Source organism: Chiloscyllium plagiosum, chromosome 21 (genome assembly GCF_004010195.1).
Source record: "Chiloscyllium plagiosum isolate BGI_BamShark_2017 chromosome 21, ASM401019v2, whole genome shotgun sequence".
NCBI lineage: Eukaryota > Metazoa > Chordata > Chondrichthyes > Orectolobiformes > Hemiscylliidae > Chiloscyllium > Chiloscyllium plagiosum.
The window spans coordinates 25363132-25383835 of NC_057730.1; the positions used below are offsets into that span (position 1 = coordinate 25363132).

Below are 20704 nucleotides of genomic sequence, written 5' to 3' on the forward strand. Positions count from 1 at the left end.
TGGAGCTTTTAAATAAGCTCAATGCATGCAGAATTGCTGGTAAAATCTAAAGGTGCTGATAAATGGGAAATGCATTATTAGGGACAAATATCAAAGGAATTCCACTGGGTGCTTCATCTGGATTTTATCATGATTGCACCATACATGAATACCATGGAGATAGATACTTCTGGTAACTTTAAAATGTTTTTAATCAACTTGTAAGAACACACCTCTATGGCAGGTGGAATCTGAACCCAGACCTCTAGCCTAGAGCTACAGACATTAACCATTGGGTCACAAGAGCACCCTTTGGTAATGTCATATCTGCAGGAGATACCAAACTCTGGAGTCAAGTTAAAGGAAATTGAAAATTTTCAAACGGCTGCTGAAAAATTATGAGCATCATCACTTCCAAGCTTGGTGGGCTGAAAGTGCAGTTTTACAGGATTAACTCTGTATGTAGATAGGGTCACGGAAATGCAAACCGAATTAATGTAGTAATATTTGATATAGGATATTTAATATAGGAAGGATGTGACTGTCTTGCTACCATCATTGTTTTTGGCCTCAGTGTGCTTAGCTTTTTGACCTGATGGGGTTACAATGTACTGTAAGTTATTGATGTTCTTGTGTACTGTTCAGGAGCTAGAGAAGTTTTATAAATTTCCTTTCCAGTGAAAGTCTACCACAGAATGTTTAATGTTGTTAAGGTAGAGGACTGAATAGGAAATATATTCAATAAGAATCCATTTAAAACAGATAAAGATTAGCAAGGTTAGATCTCATGGAATACAGGGAGAACTAGCCATTTGGATACAGAACTGGCTCAAAGGTAAAAGACAGAGGGTGGTGGTGGAGGGTTATTTTTCAGACTGGAGGCCTGTGACCAGTGGAATGCCACAAGGATCGGTGCTGAGTCTTCTACATTTTGTCATTTACATAAATGATTTGGATGAGAGTATAAAAGGTACAGTTAGTAAGTTTGCAGATGACACCAAAATTGGAGGTGTAGTGGACAGCGAAGAGGGTTACCTCAGATTACAACAGCATCTGGACCAGATGGGTCAATGGGCTGAGAAGTGGCAGATGGAGTTTAATTCAGATAAATGCGGGGTGCTACATTTTGGGAAAGCAAATCTTAGCAGGACTTATACACTTAATGGTAAGGTCCTAGGGAGTGTTGCTGAACAAAGAGACCTTGGAGTGCACGTTCATAGCTCCTTGAAAGTGGAATCGCAGGTAGATAGGATAGTGAAGAAGGCGTTTGGTATGCTTTCCTTTATTGGTCAGAGTATTGAGTACAGGAGTTGGGAGGTCATGTTGCGGCTGTACAGGACATTGGTTAGGCCACTGTTGGAATATTGCGTGCAGTTCTGGTCTCCTTTCTATCGGAAAGATGATGTGAAACCTGAAAGGATTCAGAAAAGATTTACAAGGATGTTGCCAGGGTTGGAGGAGTCCAGAACTAGAGGGCATAGGTTTAGGGTGAGAGTGGAAGATATAAAAGAGACCTAAGGGGCAACTTTTTCACGCAGAGGGTGGTGTGTGTATGGAATGAGCTGCCAGAGGAAGTGGTGGAGGCTGGTACAATTGCAACATTTAAGAGGCATTTGGATGGGTATATTAATAGGAAGGGTTTGGAGGGATATGTGCTGGCAGGTGGGACTAGATTGGGTTGGGATATCTGGTCGGCATGGACGGGTTGGACCAAAGGGTCTGTTTCCATACTGTACATCTCTGACTCTATGACTCTAAAAGCTTAGCTTGCGTATAGGCAGAGCGCACACTGAGCAGGAATGGACAGGGGACTGCTGGGTAAGTGAGGCTTTATATTTGGGTGGTTGCTTTACCCGAAACACTACTTGGATAGTGTGACCCACCCGAATTGCCACCTCTAACCAAAAAAAAGGTTCTGTGCACCAGATAGGTAAGGTGATTAGTTTCTTTTTTTTAGTTTTTTAGTAGCCTCTTTGGAAATTTAGAATAGTGGGAATGGTGGTTAGGGCAGTTGAATGTTCCTCCTGCAGACTGTGGGAGGTAAGGGTCACCACTAGTGTCCCTGCTGACTTTATCTGTAGGACATGCACCCAACTCCAGCTCCTCAAAAACCGCGTTAGGGAGCTGGAGCTGGAGCTGGATGAATTTCAGATTTTTGGGAGGCAGAGGGGGTTATTGGGAGGAGTTACAGGGAGATAGTCACACCTCAGGTAAAAGAACAAGGTAGATGGGTTACAGTCAGGGGACGGAAAGGGATCCGGCAGGTAGTGCTTGTGACCATTCCCTTAAACAACAAGTATATCATTTTGGATACTGTTGGGGGGGATGACTTACCAGGGGTAAGCAATGAGGCACAGGTCTGTTCCTGTTGCTCAGAAGGGAAGGGGGAAGAGGAGCAGAGCATTAGTCATTAGGGACTCCATAGTTAGGGGGACAGACAGGAGGTTCTGTGGGAATGAGAGAGACTCTCAGTTGGTGCATTGCCTCCCAGGTGCCAGGGTTCGCGATGTCTCTGATTGTGTTTTCGGGATCCTTGAGGAGAGGGGGAGCAGCTGCAAGTCGTGGTCCACACAGGCACTAACAACATTAGGTAGGAAGAGAGATAGGGATTTAAGGCAGAAATTCAGGGAGCTAAGATGGAAGCTTAGAGCTAGAACAAAGAGTTGTTATCTCTGGTTTGTGGGGCTTTTACCCGAAACGTTGATTTTCCTGCTACCTCGGATGCTGCCTGACCTGCTGTGTTTTTCCAGCACCACTCTAATCTAATCTCTGGTTTGTTGCCCATGCCATGTGCTAGCAAGAAGAGGAATAGAGAGAGAGAGGAGTTGAATACGTGGCTATAAGGATGGTGCAGGGGGAAGGATTTTGGATTCCTGGATAATTGGGGCTCATTCTGGGATAGGTGGGACCTCTACAAAGAGGATGGTCTTCACCTGAACCAGAGGGGTATCAATATCCTGTGTGGGAAATTTGCTAATGCTCTTCAGGTGAGTTTAAACTAATTCAGCAGGGGGATGGGAACCTAAATTGTAGTTCAAGTATACAGGAGGTTGAGAGAAGTGAGGTCAGAAATAAGGTTTCAAGGTCGCAAGAAGGCACTGGCAAATAAGAAGTTGGTTTGAAGTGTGTCTACTTCAATGCTAGGAGCATCTGGAATAAGGTAGGTGAACTTGCAGCATGGGTTGGTACCTGGGATTTCGATGTGTTGGCCATTTCAGAGACATGGGTAGAGCAGAGACAGGAATGGTTATTGCAAGTACTGGGATCTAGATGTTTCTGTAAGAACAGAGAAAATGTTAAAAGGGGGAAGGTGTGGCATTGTTGGTCAAAGACAGTATTACAGTTGCAGAAAGGATGTTTGAGAACTCGTCTACTGAGAGTGGGCTGAGGTTAGAAACAGGAAAGGAGAGGTCGCCCTGTTGGGAGTTTTCTATAGGCCTCCAAATTGTTCCAGAGATGTAGGGGATAGGGTAGCAAAGATAATTCTTGCTAGGAGTGAGACAGACAGGGTAGTTGTTAAGGGGGACTTTAACTTTTCAAATATTACATTATATCCCCTACAGTGTGGAAACAGGCCCTTTGGCCCAACAAGTCCACACCAACCCTCTGAAGAGTAACCCACCCAGACCCATTTCCCTCTAACTAACGCACCTAACCTTAGGAATACAAGAGTTCAAGTACTTTAGATGGGTCAATTTTTGTCCAATGTGTGCAGGAGGGTTTCCTGACACAGTATGTAAACAGGCCAACAAGGAGCGAGGCCACATTGGTTTTGGAACTGGGTTATGAACTCGGCCAGGTGTTAGATTCGGAGGTAGGAGAGCACTTTGGTGATAGTGACCACAATTCGGTTCTGTTTACTTTAGCGATGGAAAGGAATAGGTACATACCACAGGGCAAGAGTTGTAGCTGGGGAAAGGCAATTACAATGAAATTGGGCAAGATTTAGGATGCACAGGATGGGGAAGGAAACTGCAGGGGATGGCCACAATTGAAATATGAAGCTTATTCAAGGGAGCAGCTACTGTGGATCCTTGATAAGTATGTACCGATCAGACCGGGAGGAGGTTGTCAAGCACGGGAGCTGTGGTTTACAAAGGAGGTTGAATCTCTTTTTCAAGAGGAAGAAAGAAGGCTTATGTTAGGATGAGATGTGATGGCTCAGTTAGGGCGCTTGAGTTACAAGCTAGCCAGGAAAGACCTAAAGAGAGAGCTAAGAAGAACCAGAAGGGGACATGAGAAGTCATTGGCGGATAGGACCAAGGAAAGCCCTAATGCTTTCTATAGCTATGTCAAGAATAAAAGAATGACGAGAGTAAGATTAGGGCCAATCAAGGACAGTAGTGGGAAGTTGTGTATGGAGTCCGAGGAGATAAGGGAAGCGCTAAATTAATACTTTTTGTCAGTATTCATACTAGAAAAAGACAATTTTGTTGAAGAGAATACTGAGATACAGGCTACTAGACTAGAGGGAATTGAGGTTCACGGAGAGGAGGTATTAGCAATTCTGGAAAATGTGGAAATAGATAAGTCCCCTGGGCCAGATGAGATTTATTCCAGGATTTTCTGGAAAGCCAGGGAGGAGATTGCAGAGCTTTTGGCTTGGATCTTTGTCATAATTGTCTACAGGATTAGTGCCAGAAGACCGGAGGATAGTAAATGTGGTTCCCATGTTCAAGAAGGGGAGTAGAGACAACCCTAGTAATTATAGACCAGTGAGCCTTCCTTTGGATGTGGGTAAAGTGTTGGAAAGGGTTATAAGAAATTGGATTTATAATTATATAGAAAGGGCTAAGTTGATTAGGGATAGTCAACATGGTTTAGTCAACATGGTAGGTCATGCCTCACAAACCTTATGGAGTTCTTTGAGAAGGTGATCAAACAGGTGGATGAAGGTAAAGCAGTTGATGTGGTGTATATGGATTTCAGTAAGGCATTTGATAAGGTTCCCCATGGTAGGCTATTGCACAAAATATGGAGGTTTGGGATTGAGAGTGATTTAGCGGTTTAGATCATAAATTGGCTAGCTGAAAGAAGACAGATAATGACAATTGATGGGAAATGTTCATCCTGGAGTTCAGTTACTGTTGGTGTACCACAAGGATCTATTTTAGGTCCAAAGCTGTTTGTCATTTTTAAAAATGACCTGGATGAGGGCATTAAAGGATGGGTTAGTAAATTTGCAGATGACACTAAGATCAGTAGAGCTGTGGATAATGACAAAGGATATTGTAGGTTACAGAGGGGCATAGATAAGCTGCAGAGCTGGGCCGAGAGGTGGCAAGTGGAAGTTAATGCAGAAAAGTGTAAGCTAATTCACTTTGGAAGGAGTAACAGGAATGCAGGGTATTGGGCTAATCGTAAGATTCTTGGTCGTGTGGATGAGCAGAGAGATCTTGGTGCCCAGGTACATAGATCCTTGAAAGCTGCCACTCTGGTTGATAAGCTTGTTAAGAAGGCATACAGTGTGTTAGCTTTTATTGGTAGAAGGACTGAGTTTCGGAACTATGAGGTCATGTTACAGCTGTACAAAACTCTGGTGCAGCCACATTTGGAGTATTGCATACAATTCTGGTCACCACATCAGAGGAAGGATGTGAAAGCTTTGGAAAGGGTTGAGAGAAGATTTACTAGGGATGTTGCCTGGTTTGGAGGGAAGGTCTTACAAGGAAAGGCTGAGGGACTTGAGGCTGTTTTCATTAGATTGAAGGAGGTTGAGAGGTGACTTAATTGAGACATATAAGATAATCAGAGTTAGATACATTGGACAGTGAGAGCCTTTTTCCTCAGATAGTGATGGCTAGCATGACAGGACATAGGCTTAAATTGAGGAGTGATAGATATAGGACAGATGTCAGAGGTAGTTTCTTTACTCAGAGTAGTAGGGGTGTGGAACACACTGCCTGAAACAGTAGTAGACTGTCCAACCTTACAGGCATTTTAATGGTCATTGGATAGGCATATGGACGAGAATGGAATAGTGTAGTTTAGATGGACCTCAGATTGGTTTCACAGGTTGGTGCAACATCAAGGGTCAAAGGGCCTGTACTGCGCTGTAAAGTTCTATATTCTCTCTTCTATTAAAGTCAATTATCTGGCTTCAAAATGTCTCTGCTTCTGGAGCTGTTTGGTAATTCCCTTTTATAAAACCGCCTACCCAGCAAGTCTAAAGTGAGGTACAAGTACATATACACCTGACAATATGCCACATGTCTCCTGGGGCATTTCCCTCTTCATTGTGCAATGGAGAATTTTCAGGGGTGAGACCTTTTCTCTGAGCTGTCCCTCTCCCTGTCCATGGTTCCTAGGCTCTCAACTGCAGGCGACTGTTGGATTCGGTGGGATGTAATCAAAAAAAACTCTACAGATAACGTGATCCAAGTTAACACCTTTAGTAGTCATCATAATATATCTAAATATATTATATGTCAGTAAATATATTCAACAGCAAATTTCTATATTAAACAGTAAATCCATTTTGACAAATCTCAGACCCTTCAGCCCATCGGGACCCTGCTTCACAATGGCTGGTCTGAAGAACTCCTACATCATTTGCGATATGGCCTGAGATGAAATCTGACAGTACGTAACACAACAAGTCTCACTGCCAATGAATGGGTCAAAGTTCCTGATACTAGTATTACTCTGAATCAAAGATTCCATGCTACATCACCATTCTGTGGTGCTTTCAGTATGTTTCCAGACATTTCATGGTACAGAAAGACATCTTCAGGTGGCTTTGTGTGACAGCTCAACAAGACAGTTCTCACAGGCTGGTCAATGACACGTGGTCACCTCTCAGGCTGTTTTTGCATTAGGCCTGCTTTCCATGTACTTTTCCACTTAATTTCAATTGCTCATTGTCATATCCCTAATAGTCAGGATTGAAGATATCATTTTTAATCCCAGCTGGATTAAAATGTCTCTGGTGCTTAGGCTAATACCCTGCCCCTCCTCCTTTCCACTGCTTGCTGCTCCTCAACTCTTTGGTACTTGCTGTGCCAGGCCTGCTGCTGCTCACATGCAGTTGTGTCAAGATGGCGAGGCACTGACACCACAGGGTGTGAGAACAGCAGCTGCTGCTGGCCGCAACACTACGCCCAAGTGGGAGTGACACCTGCCTCACCCCGGGCCAGGCAATGTGTGAGTGGACATGTGCTGGTCTCAGTCAGCCGGGCCCTCATTGTGCCATCTCCCAAAGATATGGATGAGGGACTAGGGTGGGCCACATCAGTGTAGGAAAGAGAGAGTCCTAAGTGATTGAGTGGGGAAGAGGGAGTTTGGTGACAGGCAGTTCAGACTGACTGGGGATGGGTGTAGGCAGCACAGGTGCTGAATATGTCAGAAGGAGCATTGTGAAAGAGGCTCACTGAGTAGGGAGGAATGTTGGGAAAATGGGATTGATGAGTGACTGAGTTGGGAGGAGCGTTGAGAAGAGGGGGATTGCTGAGTGAGTGAGTTGGGAGGAGGGTTTGGGAAGAGAAGTTGCTGAGTGATGAGCAGTTCGGGAGAGGGCTTGAAATTGGGGTTGCTGAGTGATTGAGTCAGGAGATGATTTGGGAAGAGTGATGCTGAGTGAATAATGGTTTTGGGCAGAGAGGGATTTTTGAAACATTTATTTCTCCCAACTTCAAGACCCAAAAACAAGTTGATCCATCTCAGTAATGATAAGTGAAGAATTATTATAGAATGTATATCACCTGTAATGTGAATCTTCTAATGACCTTTAAAATGCCTGGTCATTAGAGGAGCAGTTTAAAAATAACTTGTTGTAGAGTTTTCACAGAATGTGCATCCTTACTCAGAATTACCATCAATCTAAAGGATTTAGCAACCACTGGTATATACCATTCCTAATGCTCATCTAATTACTTGCAAAGTAAACACAAGATGCTGTATCATTTTAATGTTTGATTTTCTTTGAAGCCTTTTATCCTGGTTAACTTCAGGGAGGAAGAAAGCTTCCCTCACTGTTCAAATATGTCTTTGTTGGAGAGAGTGAGAAGATTACAAAGAACAGCATTGACAGTGGCAAGATCAACCCACGGCTAGACCAACCATTGCTAGGCATCTACAGACCAGAATAAATACAGGACGTATGTAGGTAGAACAGTGATCAATTCCTATTCATTATGCGACATTGCTTGGATTCCAAATCTGAATGGAAGACGGGACCAAGCATCAGAGGGTGGGAGGGAAGTATTCAAGGCGGGGCTGGGTTTGGTGAGGGGGAATAGAGTGTAGGGGAAGAAGATCATCAGTTTGGAAAGGAATCCGGGATTTGTAGTGATCAGCAGTAGGGAAGCGGTCAGAAGTGGCATTCTTGCTCTTCTAATCTCGACATTTGGGTGTGAAAAGTTGGTTTTGGAAGTAGCAGCCAATCTCAAGGTTTGGTTTTACTGAGTGCAGCAGAGCAGCACAGGCTTATTTGGAGCAACATGTTTTTGAAGTGGGGACCTCAGACGGCCATTGGGTCAATAATGTTCATATATAGGTAATGGTAAAGTTGCCATAGTCTGTCAGCATTCTCTTGTGTGTGAGAGAGAAAAAAAGAGAGACAGAGAGAGAGACATAGAGCCGGTCGTGATTTAAACTGAGGGTCAGCACACCTCAGATGGGGGGGGAAAGAGGTTGAGAAGGAGAGTCCTTCATGATAACCTCACTTGGTATAGGATTTGATTCCATACTGTTGACATCATTCTGCTTTACAAACAATTTGTCCAACTAATTGAGCTAAACCAACCCACCCATATTCATATTGAAAGAGACTAATGCGTGTTTCAGATGTGCTTCCTGGATGCTTTTCTATCAGGTTATGTTGCACGATGTGGTTCCTGCTTAATATGCTGCTGAATAACAGAGATAAGTTTCAGCAAAAGTTTAACAATTATGAGAAGTAGAAAAAAAGGAAAGATTAGATAAAGAGGAATAGTAGGAAGCTAAGCTTGAACATAAACACAGGTACAGACCACTTGAGCCGAATGGCCTTTTCTGTGCTGTAAATTCTGAGTAATGCACGTGCTCAGATACAGCTAAGCTGTTAAATGGATTCATTTCTCTTTTTCTATGTAAATCAACAGGGCAGCTAAGCAACGGAGAAAGTCTGATCGTGTTGTACTGGATTGTCAGGAGCAGGCCTATTGGCTCGTCAACAGACCTCCAGTAAGTCATTTTACTTACCAGCAATTACGTTATTCTGAAGACCGTTTTTGTTGATTTGTGATGGCAAGATGCTGAGATTTTCCTCTTCTATAAAGTCACAACCTTGAGTGCGTCCAGTTGTAGATTGGGTGACAATTTTCCAGTGAGTAAGAATTGGCATTCCTACATTCTCTTGGGAACTTGTCAGTAAGGTGGGGCTGTGGAAGATTGTAGCTTAGAATCCAAACAATGAAGACAGAAAATGTAACCTAGACTATCAATCTTATCACATTACTTAACCTCAGTTTATCGGGCTGGGTGTTTCAGTCTACAGCAGAAGTGGTATCTCATATTGACAAAATGCACTGAACTCTGAAAACATATTCTTTGTAACTGCCACTCAAGTCTTAAAAGTGTACCACAAACAACAAAAATCTCCTCAAAATTTGGAATACTATGCTCATCACTTAGCTGATAATTTATTTAGCATAACCTGAGTTATCTTCACTGTCAATTAAATTTTGTTCTATTTTGCAGGTGGCTGCTGATGTGTAGAAATGTAAATGTATTTTAAATTAATATTCTTTCACTATCCTGCAATATGTTATGCAGAATTACCAGGTGAACATGACCTAATCTGCTCCCTGAAAGGTGGTTCACCTTTCATAACTGCTTTTTCCTAATGCCTAGGGAAAGCAGGACTCTGCAGATTACCTACTGGAACCGCAGCCCTGAAAGTGGGCAACTTATCCCAGCACCAATATGCTTTCTGTGGACAACCCACCAATTATAATGAGTCCTATTGGCTAAAAGCAAGGGGGCCTTACCCTAATATCTACTCCAAGACTTAACGAACTGTGTTAGTGTGTGCATTGGAGCATGTTATACCAGTGACAGGCACAGATTTGCAACAATAGTCATGCTTAGTCTTGCTGCTGTAGCCAAATCAGAAGCAGGGGCTCATGAGGACTATTTCACACTTGCAACAGAACAATATTGGCAAAAGAACATCCTCTTGACTAGGAATGGTATCCGGCAGTGGGTAAACCCAGAAGCAAAAAGAGAAAATACTACTGAGTGCTATTGAGTGCATGTAGTCTTTCCTATTCAGTCCATGTAATTTCAGGAGGTGACAGGTTGGCAGAGCACCCAGAGAAACAGAATAAAAAGTGATTTCAGCCTCTTACACTATTTCCGCAGGGGTTCCAGTCAAATCCTGCAAAGATTACAATCAGCAACTAGGAATGTCTGATTGAATTGCAGACCCTTTGTCTAAATTTTGAAAATTCTATCAGTATGGAAGTTTTGTTTTATTTTTAAAAAACACCTTTATCAGAGATTTGCATCTTTGAAGAAGTTTAATTGCTCTGTTAATAAAAAAAAAATACAAAAAATAAAGGAGAATAAAATTGGCTCAGATATTGACATTGGAGCAATTTGCTTGTTTCTACTATTTTACAAATGTTAAAATAGGAGCAGTACGACATACCACATTATTGGACATCTGGTGGCAGAGGCCTGGACAAATCCCAAGCAAGAGTACCTTTTAAACAGGTGTACAGGTTTCTCACACAGGTTTGCTGGAGTATTAAAAGGCTGAGTTCCAACAGACTGCAGTTTGGCTGTAGCAAGGGCCTGAACCAGCAGTGTGGGGGTAATATTTTTATACCCCAGATGTAAATGCTTTTGTAGGGGGATAAGATCTGTTTAAGTGTCATGATCTGAATTTTTTGTGTTTGAGCATAAGTTGGCATGGTGGCAACATGATGATAAGAAGGGCCATGAGGGGTGAGAGCCTGAAGATCTAATAGTGCCTCAAGCAACTGTGATGAAGTCCTAGAGAACCAAGTGGACCTTCTAACCAGGCAACCTGTTCACTTTCCTATCCTCATGACTGCTTAGAGTCTACTTCTGGCAATTGCAGGCCACTAGTTCCCTCAGGAGAAAGTGAGGACTGCAGATGCTGGAAAAGTTGTGTGATTCAGGCAAAACCCCTGCTCCTCAGATGCTGCCTGATCTGCTGTGCTTTTCCAGCACTAGTTTCCTCACTCATGCTTCCTGCCTCTCCAGCCAAAACTTTGGGCCATGATTTTTACTTTTGTCATTGCTAGATCCTTCCAACTTTGCATCTGGAGATGAGAATAAGTATACAAGCAGAGAATTGAATTCTATTTGGATTAGAGATACATTGTAAATTAAGCGATTTAGACCTGAAAACAACAATTAACCCTATTACATTCATTAACTAATGAAGATATTAATCTGCATTTGATTTATAAAACATCGGCACCTTGAATCTCACAAATATTGCAATGTACTGCTCAAGTATCTGGTATCATAGATATTTCCTTGCACCTGAGAATCTGTTAACCTAACATTTCAAATCTTAGGAACAAAAACTATACAAAAGAATAGAAAATATGGACGTCAACAGGCACTCAGATCAATATGGTTTCCTCTGTGGTTATTCACAGAACTGAATAAAGGTTCTGAGGGTCACGTCCTTAATACAGTGCTTCCTAGTTTCAGGCCAAAAAGCTGAAAGCATTAAAACAGCTTTTATCCACAGCTAAATAGGTTACATTGCCCAACGGGTGGTAATGGATCAAGAGCCACCAGATTAACGGCCTGAATGCGCTGGCATAAAGACATAGAGCTGTCCCTGGAGGAACAAAGTAAGCTGCTTTCATGCTGAAAGCTAACGCTTTTATCGATTGACAAAAAATATTTGTGATATATCCAGATAAATCTGCAACTTGGGCTCTGTTATAGATAAATCTGTAATTTAGAACAGCACCCAATACACTGTAGTTTTATGTTTATTGAGAAAAGACAGATGGACAAAATAAAATTCATATTGCATTGTGCATTAGTAAATGACCTTTTTCTGCTTTATTTCTCTGAAACATGTTAGCTACATTGCACAATGAATTACAATACTAGATCTCATGCCTGATACAACCTCACAGAAACATACTTTGATTTCAATTGCATTGTGATCGTAAGAGCTTTGTAAGGAGAAACTACAGAGAAAATGTACCATACGGTAACAAAGACTAAGTGTTTCATAACTGCTACGTGAATGGTAGAATATCATAGAATGTAAAAGTAGACCGTTCGACCCATTTAATTCCTGCAATTTTTTTTTCTCTGCAAGTACATGGAAGTTAGAACATGGAAGCATTGAACCCAAATACTCTATGTTGGCATTTACCCAACTAGCATCAAATAATTCTAATTATGTTTAGCAATTTCATTGCCACACCTTTCATCATTTTCTTTTATCCATCTATCTCATCTTGAATCCTTCCATAGTTTCTGACAGACTGAAAGTGAAATTCACAACCTCTCAGTTTTTTATGCAAAGACATTGCTCTTGATCTCCTTCCAAATCACTTACAATTATTCCTGCATATTTGGTCCATAGTGTTAGAGCCTTCATGACTGCCTGCTTCTATCGACCTTATCCTGTCCCTGTATAATTTTAAGCACTTTCAATGTTTCACCTTATAGTTTGCATTTCTAATGAAGAGACAGCATTTTTCATCTGTAAATATTTGTACTTTATTATACCAAGTAACATATAAATGAATTTCTGCTGTACTCTTAAAACTCAAATGCTTTTTCTGTGGTGTAGATACCAATAACACACACACTTCCCTGACTGAGGTTTAAATAAGATTTTATAAAGGCTAATCTTTATTCTGTTTGTTATATTGGACACCTCTTACGACAAAATCTAGAAATTTGTTAGTTTGATAGGCCTCTGATATAGCTATGTTCCTGTCATTCATGTTTGAAGGACTGGAACCTCAAATCTCTTACATCTTCGACAACATCTAGTCATTGCTAAGCATCTCACATTTTTCGCAAAGGATCTTATCTCACTTGCTGACATTGACTTCCATTTACCATTCTTTAGTCCACTCTCTCCCGAGTCAATGAATTCACTGTCTATTTTGATAACGTGTGAACATCAACTTGCTGTCAATCTATAAAACTAGATCATTGATGTGCACTTTTGAGTTATGTCCTTTTTGAAATCTACACCGGACACCTCTGGCTACTTGCTCTAAGTTCATAGTAATTTTCACCCTCAATATGATAATTGGAGTTTATACCCCTTCCCCATCTGCATTGTTTTGCCCTAGTTGCCTTTGAAAAGAGCTGCTTCAACAGCAGTTTCAGTACAGAATTCTAAACAAAAATATCCAGGCCAAACATGATAAGTTTTTTGTTTGGTAATGTATTCAGGGATTTTTTTTTAAGTTGATACTTTGTCACTGCAACAAGGATTCAATATTTGTTCAGCTGTAATACTGCAAATGAAAGTCAAAGATAATTCAGTCAGGGGGATTGGGAGTATTGAAGGGCAGGGTTTAGATTTAAATTATGTTTAAAACTTATAAGGCAAAGAATATGTGGGAAAATACTGAATAAGGAAAATTACTCTAAAGCATGTTAAAAATTGAGTTGAGAATATTAGCAAAAATGCAAAAAAAACTTTCTGTAGACATGCTAGTAAGAGCGCATGATCAAGATTTGCCAGAGCAAGTGTAAAATATTGATTTTTTTTGACTCAACAAAGGTGGTTGTAAATGTAGGAGGTAATGAAAAGTGAAACAAAAGTCACTATGGCTCAATGACTGAGAACAAGAAAGAGTCAAATCGGACGCAAAGTTAATTGTTACACTCCACAGGCTGCAAGAACTGCTGAGTTTCTATAGCATTCGCTCTGTGTCCCACATTTGCAGTATTTTGCCTTTATTCAAGCACTGTGGAGGTTATTTGAATTAAACGTACATAACTTACAAGAATATGATATATTGTATCAAAACATCATTAGTGAAATGAGAAAGAAATAATAAAGTTTGACTGTAATTTTCCAAATTTACACAGAGGAAAATTGTACAGAGATCTATAGAGTAGCTGGTAATTGCATCATTTTTATTTCTAAAAATGAAGAGAAATACATCATAAAGAATGAGACAACAGCTATTTCTGTATGTTTATAGTTCATTCTATGGCAAGAAATTATGAAGCACTTGGAGAAATAGGAGTGAAGAAGGAACAGCCAACATAGATTCTCAAACAGAAGGTTATGGAGGATAGATTTAGGATGTGGCTTAAATGGATTAAAAAGAAACATTTATTAAGTTGTTATGCTGGTCATATTAATAAATAAATGGTTGGAAGGATAAACTTTCAACAACTAATAAGATCAGGCATATGGTAATTTACAAAGGTTTATGCCTCTTACTTACTGCAAAATAAATGGCCTGGACTTAAGGATTCAGCAGTAACATTAAAATTTGTTGATGTCACCAAATTGTGTCTAGGGCAGTGAAGTTCTAATGGGCATTTTGATCATGGTATCAGGTAAGTTATAGCAATGTAATTGCATGCCTGCACAATTGCTACTGTTATTTGACTTGAGATGAGAAAGTGGCTTGATCAACATGACCAAGGATCATTGAAAGATCACAGGTTGTTTACATTGGTTAACATGTTTAGAAAAGAAAACAAATATTAATGCTGCTCTTCAACATAGTCAAACGCTACAAGGTACTTCATAATAACATTATTGAATAAAAATTTGACATGGAGTCATGAGGCATTAGAAGAGTTGACCAAAAGCTTTGAAAGAAAGAACGCTTTAAGGAACATCTTAAAGAAGGAGAGAAGCATAGAAAGGCCATGAGGTTCAGGGAAGAACTCTGGAGTTTAAGGCCTGGAAAGCAGAAAACATGGCTGTCGGTCCAATGATGGAATGATTAAAGTTGAAACCGAAAGAAAGACCAAAAGTGGAGGAGCAGCACAGAGGTCGCAGAGGTTTGTTGGGCCAGAGGAAGCTACACAGATGAGGAGAGGTTAGGCCATTGAGGGATTTGAAAATAAAAGGAGCTGTAAAATTCTGCAAGTGTTTATAGATGATTTAGTGCAAACTGGAGCATTATGGAAGATTTCAAGTTTAAGGAATGTGAAAGATGGGAAGACAGCCATCAGATATTAGTTATTGGATAAAGATACCCATCATCCATGTGGCAGATATGAACAGGAGGAGGTCATTTGACCCCTTGACCTTGCTCTGCTATTCAATATAATCATGGCTGACCATCAAGCTCAATACCTTAAACCTCCCCTCCCTCCATATCCCTTGATCCCCTTAGCCACAGGAGGTATATCTACCTCCTTCTTGAACCTCATAATGTTTTGATAGTGAATTCCATAGGCTCACCACTCTCTGGATGAATAAATCTTTCCTCAACTCAGTCCTAAAAGGTTTACCCCTTATTCTTAAACTATGATCCCGAGTTCTGGACTCTCCTACCATTTGGAATATCCTATCTGCTCCTGTTGGAATTCTCTATGTTTCCTAACTGACTCAATCTCTCCTCATGTGTCAGTCTTGCCATCTGAAGAATCAACTTGGTAAACCTTTGTTGCATTCTCTCTATAAAAATAACATCCTTCCTCAGATAAGGAGAAACCACAATTGCACACAATATTCCAGATGTGGCTTCACCAATGCCCTGTATAATTTCAGTAAGACATTCTTGTTCCTGTACTAAAATCCTCTTGCTGTGAAGGCCAATGTACAGATTGCCCTTTCTACTGCCTGCTGCACCTGCCTGTTCACTTTCAGCGATTAGTGCATGAGGATGCTCAGGTCTTGTTGAACAATCCCCTCTCTCAATTCACAGCCAGTCAATAATCTGCCTTCCTATTTTTGATACCAAAGTGAATAAACTCACATTTATCTACATTTCACTATATTTGCCATGCATTTGCAGACTCAGCGTTGATCCAAACCATACTGCAACATCTCTGCATCCTCTTCACAGCTCAATCATCCACCCAAGGTTCCACTTTCACGGAACGCTAGCAGGGCGGCAGTTAATATACTGTAAGGATTTAAGCTTGAATGTGTGATATGCTAACATGGCACAGAATACATCATCAAAGGAAGTGATGCAATGTCACATGATCTTGCTCTCTCTTGCAGACTCATAGCACAATTAAGCTGCAGCAAGACTTTTCTTACATAAAGTTCATGTTTTCCTTACCTCGGCAGACTCTGTAAATACTCTTTAGCAGCACAACAAGACCCAGAATATTATATGGTGGCAGCAAGTGAAGGAACGATATGGAAAAGTCTCCACCATTATCGAAAAGCTGCGAGGAGGCTGCAGGCCCCAATCAAGCAGAAGCATGGCGGAAGTGGCGCCGAATATTTACAAAGTATCGCACTGCATCTGGCCCCCCTGTGAAGCCAGTCAGTGAGCAGGTCAGTATGCTCTTGTATGCAATGGTGGCTGTGCAGGTGATATCCTAAAAGGTCAGGCCAGGGATCAACGAAGAAAAAGCTACATACAAGAAACTAATAAAACACTTGATGCCTACTCCAATCTACGAAAAATTTACCATTATCAAGTGGGCTAACTTTAATAAGAGTACCCAGCAACAGGGGGATGTATTGATATTTTTATCAAAAATCTGTGCAGATGTACGGAGAACTGTGAAAATGGCAGCTTGAAAGAAGAACTAATCAGGGACAGAATTGTTGTCAGAGTCAGAGACGAAGCATTATCTGATCACTTGCAGTCAAGGGATCACTTAACATGAAAGGTAATTCAGCCAAGCAACATGCTGAGGTCAGGAAGCAAAATCCATCGGAGATTCGGGGTGACAGGGAGAACCATATTCCAGAAATGACTGACTCAGTGGAGTGTGTTCAGGTTAAAAGCACAGAGCTGGCCACAAAATCACAGGGAAGCAGGAACAACATACAACACTACCCCAGCTAACTGCTAACGGTGTGCCGTTTTTGCAACAAGGATCATTTCTACTTGCTGTAGAAAGTATCCCATACAAAATAAGCAAAAGGAGAAGCCTTTGAAAGGTAGCAAAATTCAGGAAATAGAAAATATTAATGATATTAAGGTGCCATCCAGGGAACCAGGCAGAAACTTCCGGGATGCTGATATCCTAGTATTGTAGAGGGAAACAAGACATACTTTAAATTTGATATGGATGAAGCAGTTTCAATTCTTGTGGATGCTAAACCATGGTTGAAGGAAAATTCTCTTCACTTGTCCTGCAAAAAACAATATGGGCCAGAAGAGTGCAATCCTTCAATATAGAGAAAGAAAAATCGCTGACATTTTTTTTTTATGTGATCCTAAACCCAGAGTTGTTCCCACTTTTTAAAAGGAAAGCCTGTACTGACTTGCATCTGATTTGCAGACTAGAGGAACTAGGATGCCAAAATCAGCCTAAAAACATCAAAACTGACATCCCACTGCCTTTCACAGGACTAAGAAAGCTGAAGAAAGTGTACTTCATCATTGTAACTCCTGAACCAAAATCTTCTCTTGGCATTTCTTCACAGACAGATTTAGAAAGGCTGTACTCATTAGTTCCAGACTCATTGGTGGCTAGCCATGCTTATGGATGACTGGTAAATTCTTCTACTGTAGGGGAAAATGAAGCTATACTCATGTGCAGGATAATTGGATCATTCCTTCTCAACCTTTTGTCTAGCTTTCTGGTTCATCACTCAGTCCCAAAGGGTCATTATGCAAACATTTCAAACTCCCTGAAGGGATGCCTCTCTGTGTGCTGTATAAACCATTATCAATTAGAATTGCAGGCCACAGATTGTGATGCCTGGAGATACTACATCAGGAATATTACAGAGAACACTAGATTGAGCAAAGAACCACCACGATAGACAAAAAACGCTCAAGTGTCTATTTACACCCAGAGAAATTCCTTCTCCACTCTTCCCGAAGGCACTGAAGGAGTTGACTCTATGTTGAAGCAAGAGTTATTTCACATTGAACAGGTGCAAGAAGGTGGTGCTCAGAGGATGATCCCAGGACCAGACTCCCCGGACCTTTCAGAATCTGCACCGAATTTACATAGCTCAACAAAGCAATTGAACGTGAAGTTCATCTTTGTCAGCTGTGGATGAGAAATGAGAAAGAGGAGACTGGACTCATTCTTAACAATAAATGCAAGTTCTTATAGCTACCTTTCAAATTCCTCCAATAATACAACAGACTGAGGATGGTGACATTTGATAAAATGCTAGACCATGTGCCCGGAAAGCAACAGACCGCAGCAGATGCCTTGTTCCATCTCCATTTGTCAAGACCTGAACAAGGTGATACAGTTTTCATTGACGTGGTAGCAACCTTTACATTGATAGCAATCACTACTCCATTGGCAACAACTCTAACTGGGTGAATCAATATGCATAGAAATCTGATGAAAAATGTATTCACATCAGCAAGAACTGCATCAAAGGATGGCCAATATACATACCACATGATCCCATTCTCAACTACTAGTATGAAGAGAGAGGATACCTCAGTGTAACAAATTATTTACTTAATTATGACAAAAGATTGATTATTTCAGGAGCCTGGGACTCAATTTACTGCAATGATTGTGCCGAGGACATCTGGGTATCACAAGAATTCAAGCCAGGGCTATTCTGTTCGATAGTCTTGTCTCTCAAAATTGAAAGAGATGATATCAAGGTGTATTACATGTGCTAGTCGTTGTTAAGAAGTAAGAGAACTGTTGATTTAATCTTCCTTTCTCTCAAGATTAGGGGAACATCTTGGGATGGACTTCATTAAGCACAGAGGTAAAATGTCTTGAGGTCAGAAGCCATGTGCCACTCTAGATGGATAGAACTCAAGCAACTGCAGGGTCACGTGCCTGAAGAAATGATTGCATCACTGAAGATGGTCTTTGCAACACATGGAATCCAACACTTTGTTATGTCAGACCACAGCTTGCTCAAAGAATTCACAGTCTCGTTTAGATTTGACCGTACTACCAGTTCAGCACGATATCCTCAAAGCAGCAGTATACTGAAAGAGGTGTGTAGAGTGAAAGCATTATTGCCCACTCCTGAACTATCCTGCAACTCCGCTCCAAAATGCTCGAAAACAATGCAAACGTCTCATGGAGAGAAGACAAAATTTATTCCCTACTCTCCCACACACAGTTTTGCCAAGCTGGTGATTGGGAAAGATGAGGGAGAAAGAAGATAAGCACTCTTCCTATGTGGAACTATAACAAACATCACAAAGCGTGCAATCGACTGGAGCTCCAATCAGGAGAGCCAGTTTGGATTAGAAACTAAGTTCGTAATGGACATGTTGGAATAGACACTACTTCCACAGACCTACCTCATTGAAAGTGATACAGTGTGACAAAACAGGAGCTTCTACACAGCAGTCATCAACACAAACAGACCAGAGATCCAAATGATGACCTATTATTTAACCAGAATCATCTGTCAATTCTCCTTCTGCCCAAACAGTGTGCAGGAGATCAAGTAAAGGTCTCAGACACCCAATTGTCCACCAATGGAGCTGAGAACACATTCATGTAGACTAGTAAAACCACCAGAGCAGTTGTTCTTATAAAATAGAAATGGAAGTCAAACCTCAGGAGGAGATATAATATAACAGGTAGAATCAGAATCTTGGAGGGGTATGTAGTATTAGGAGTTAAGACTGATTGATTGATTGATTGATTGATTGATTGATTGACACGTTAATAACTCTGAGTACGTCATCACAAGAAATGAGGCAGTGTCACATAATCTTGCTCTCACTTGCAGCCTCATGGCAAGATCAGGTCACAGTGAGATAGAGTCATAGTGATGTACAGCATGGAAACAGACCCTTCGGTCCAACCCAATCTAGTCCCACCTGCTAGCACCCGGTCCATATCCCTCCAAACCCTTCCTGTTCATATATCCATCCAAATGCCTCTTCAATGTTGCAATTGTACCAGCCTCCACCACTTCCTCTGGCAGCTCATTCTATACCCGTACCACCCTCTGTGTGAAAATGTTGCCCCATAGGTCTCTTTTATATCTTTCCTCTCTCACCCTAATCCTACGCCCTCTAGTTCTGGATTCCCCCATGCCAGGGAAAAGACTTTGCCTATTTAACCTATCCATGCCCCTCATAATTTTGTAAACCTCTATACGGTCACCCCTCAGCCTCTGATGCTCCAGGGAAAACAGCCCCAGCCTGTTCATCCTCTCCCTATAATTAAAATCTTCCAACCCTGGCAACATTCTTGTAAATCTTTTCTGAACCCTTTCAAGTTTCACAACATCTTTCCGATAGGAAGGAGACCAGAATTGCAATATTCCAACAGGGGCCTAACCAATGCCCTGTACAGCCGCAACATGACCTCCCAACTCCTGTATTCAATATTCTGACCAATAAAAGAAAGCATACCAAACACCACCTTCCCTATCCTATCTACCTGCGACTCCACGTTCAAGGAGCTATGAACCTGCACTTTAAGGTCTCTTTCTTCAGTAACACTCCCTAGGACCTTACAATTAAGTATATAAGTTCTGCTAAGATTTGCTTTCCCAAAATGCAGCACCTCGCATTTATCTGAATTAAACTCCATCTGCCACTTCTCAGCCCATTGGCCCATCTGGTCAAGATCCTGTTGTAATCTGAGGTAACCTTCTTCACTGTCCACTACACCTCCAATTTTGGTGTCATCTGCAAACTTACTAACTGTACCTCTTATG

The 20704-nt window shown here is 41.2% G+C and overlaps 1 protein-coding gene across 1 annotated transcript in view; it reads left to right on the forward strand.

Moving 5' to 3' along the window:
• The window catches only part of rgs11 (regulator of G protein signaling 11), a 150122-nt gene that overhangs the window by 58273 nt on the left and 71145 nt on the right, over window positions 1-20704 (forward strand). Inside the window, exon 8 of the mRNA XM_043711561.1 lies at window positions 9060-9141. Coding sequence (XP_043567496.1) covers window positions 9060-9141 — 82 coding nt within the window. The remainder of the gene's footprint in view (window positions 1-9059; window positions 9142-20704) is intronic.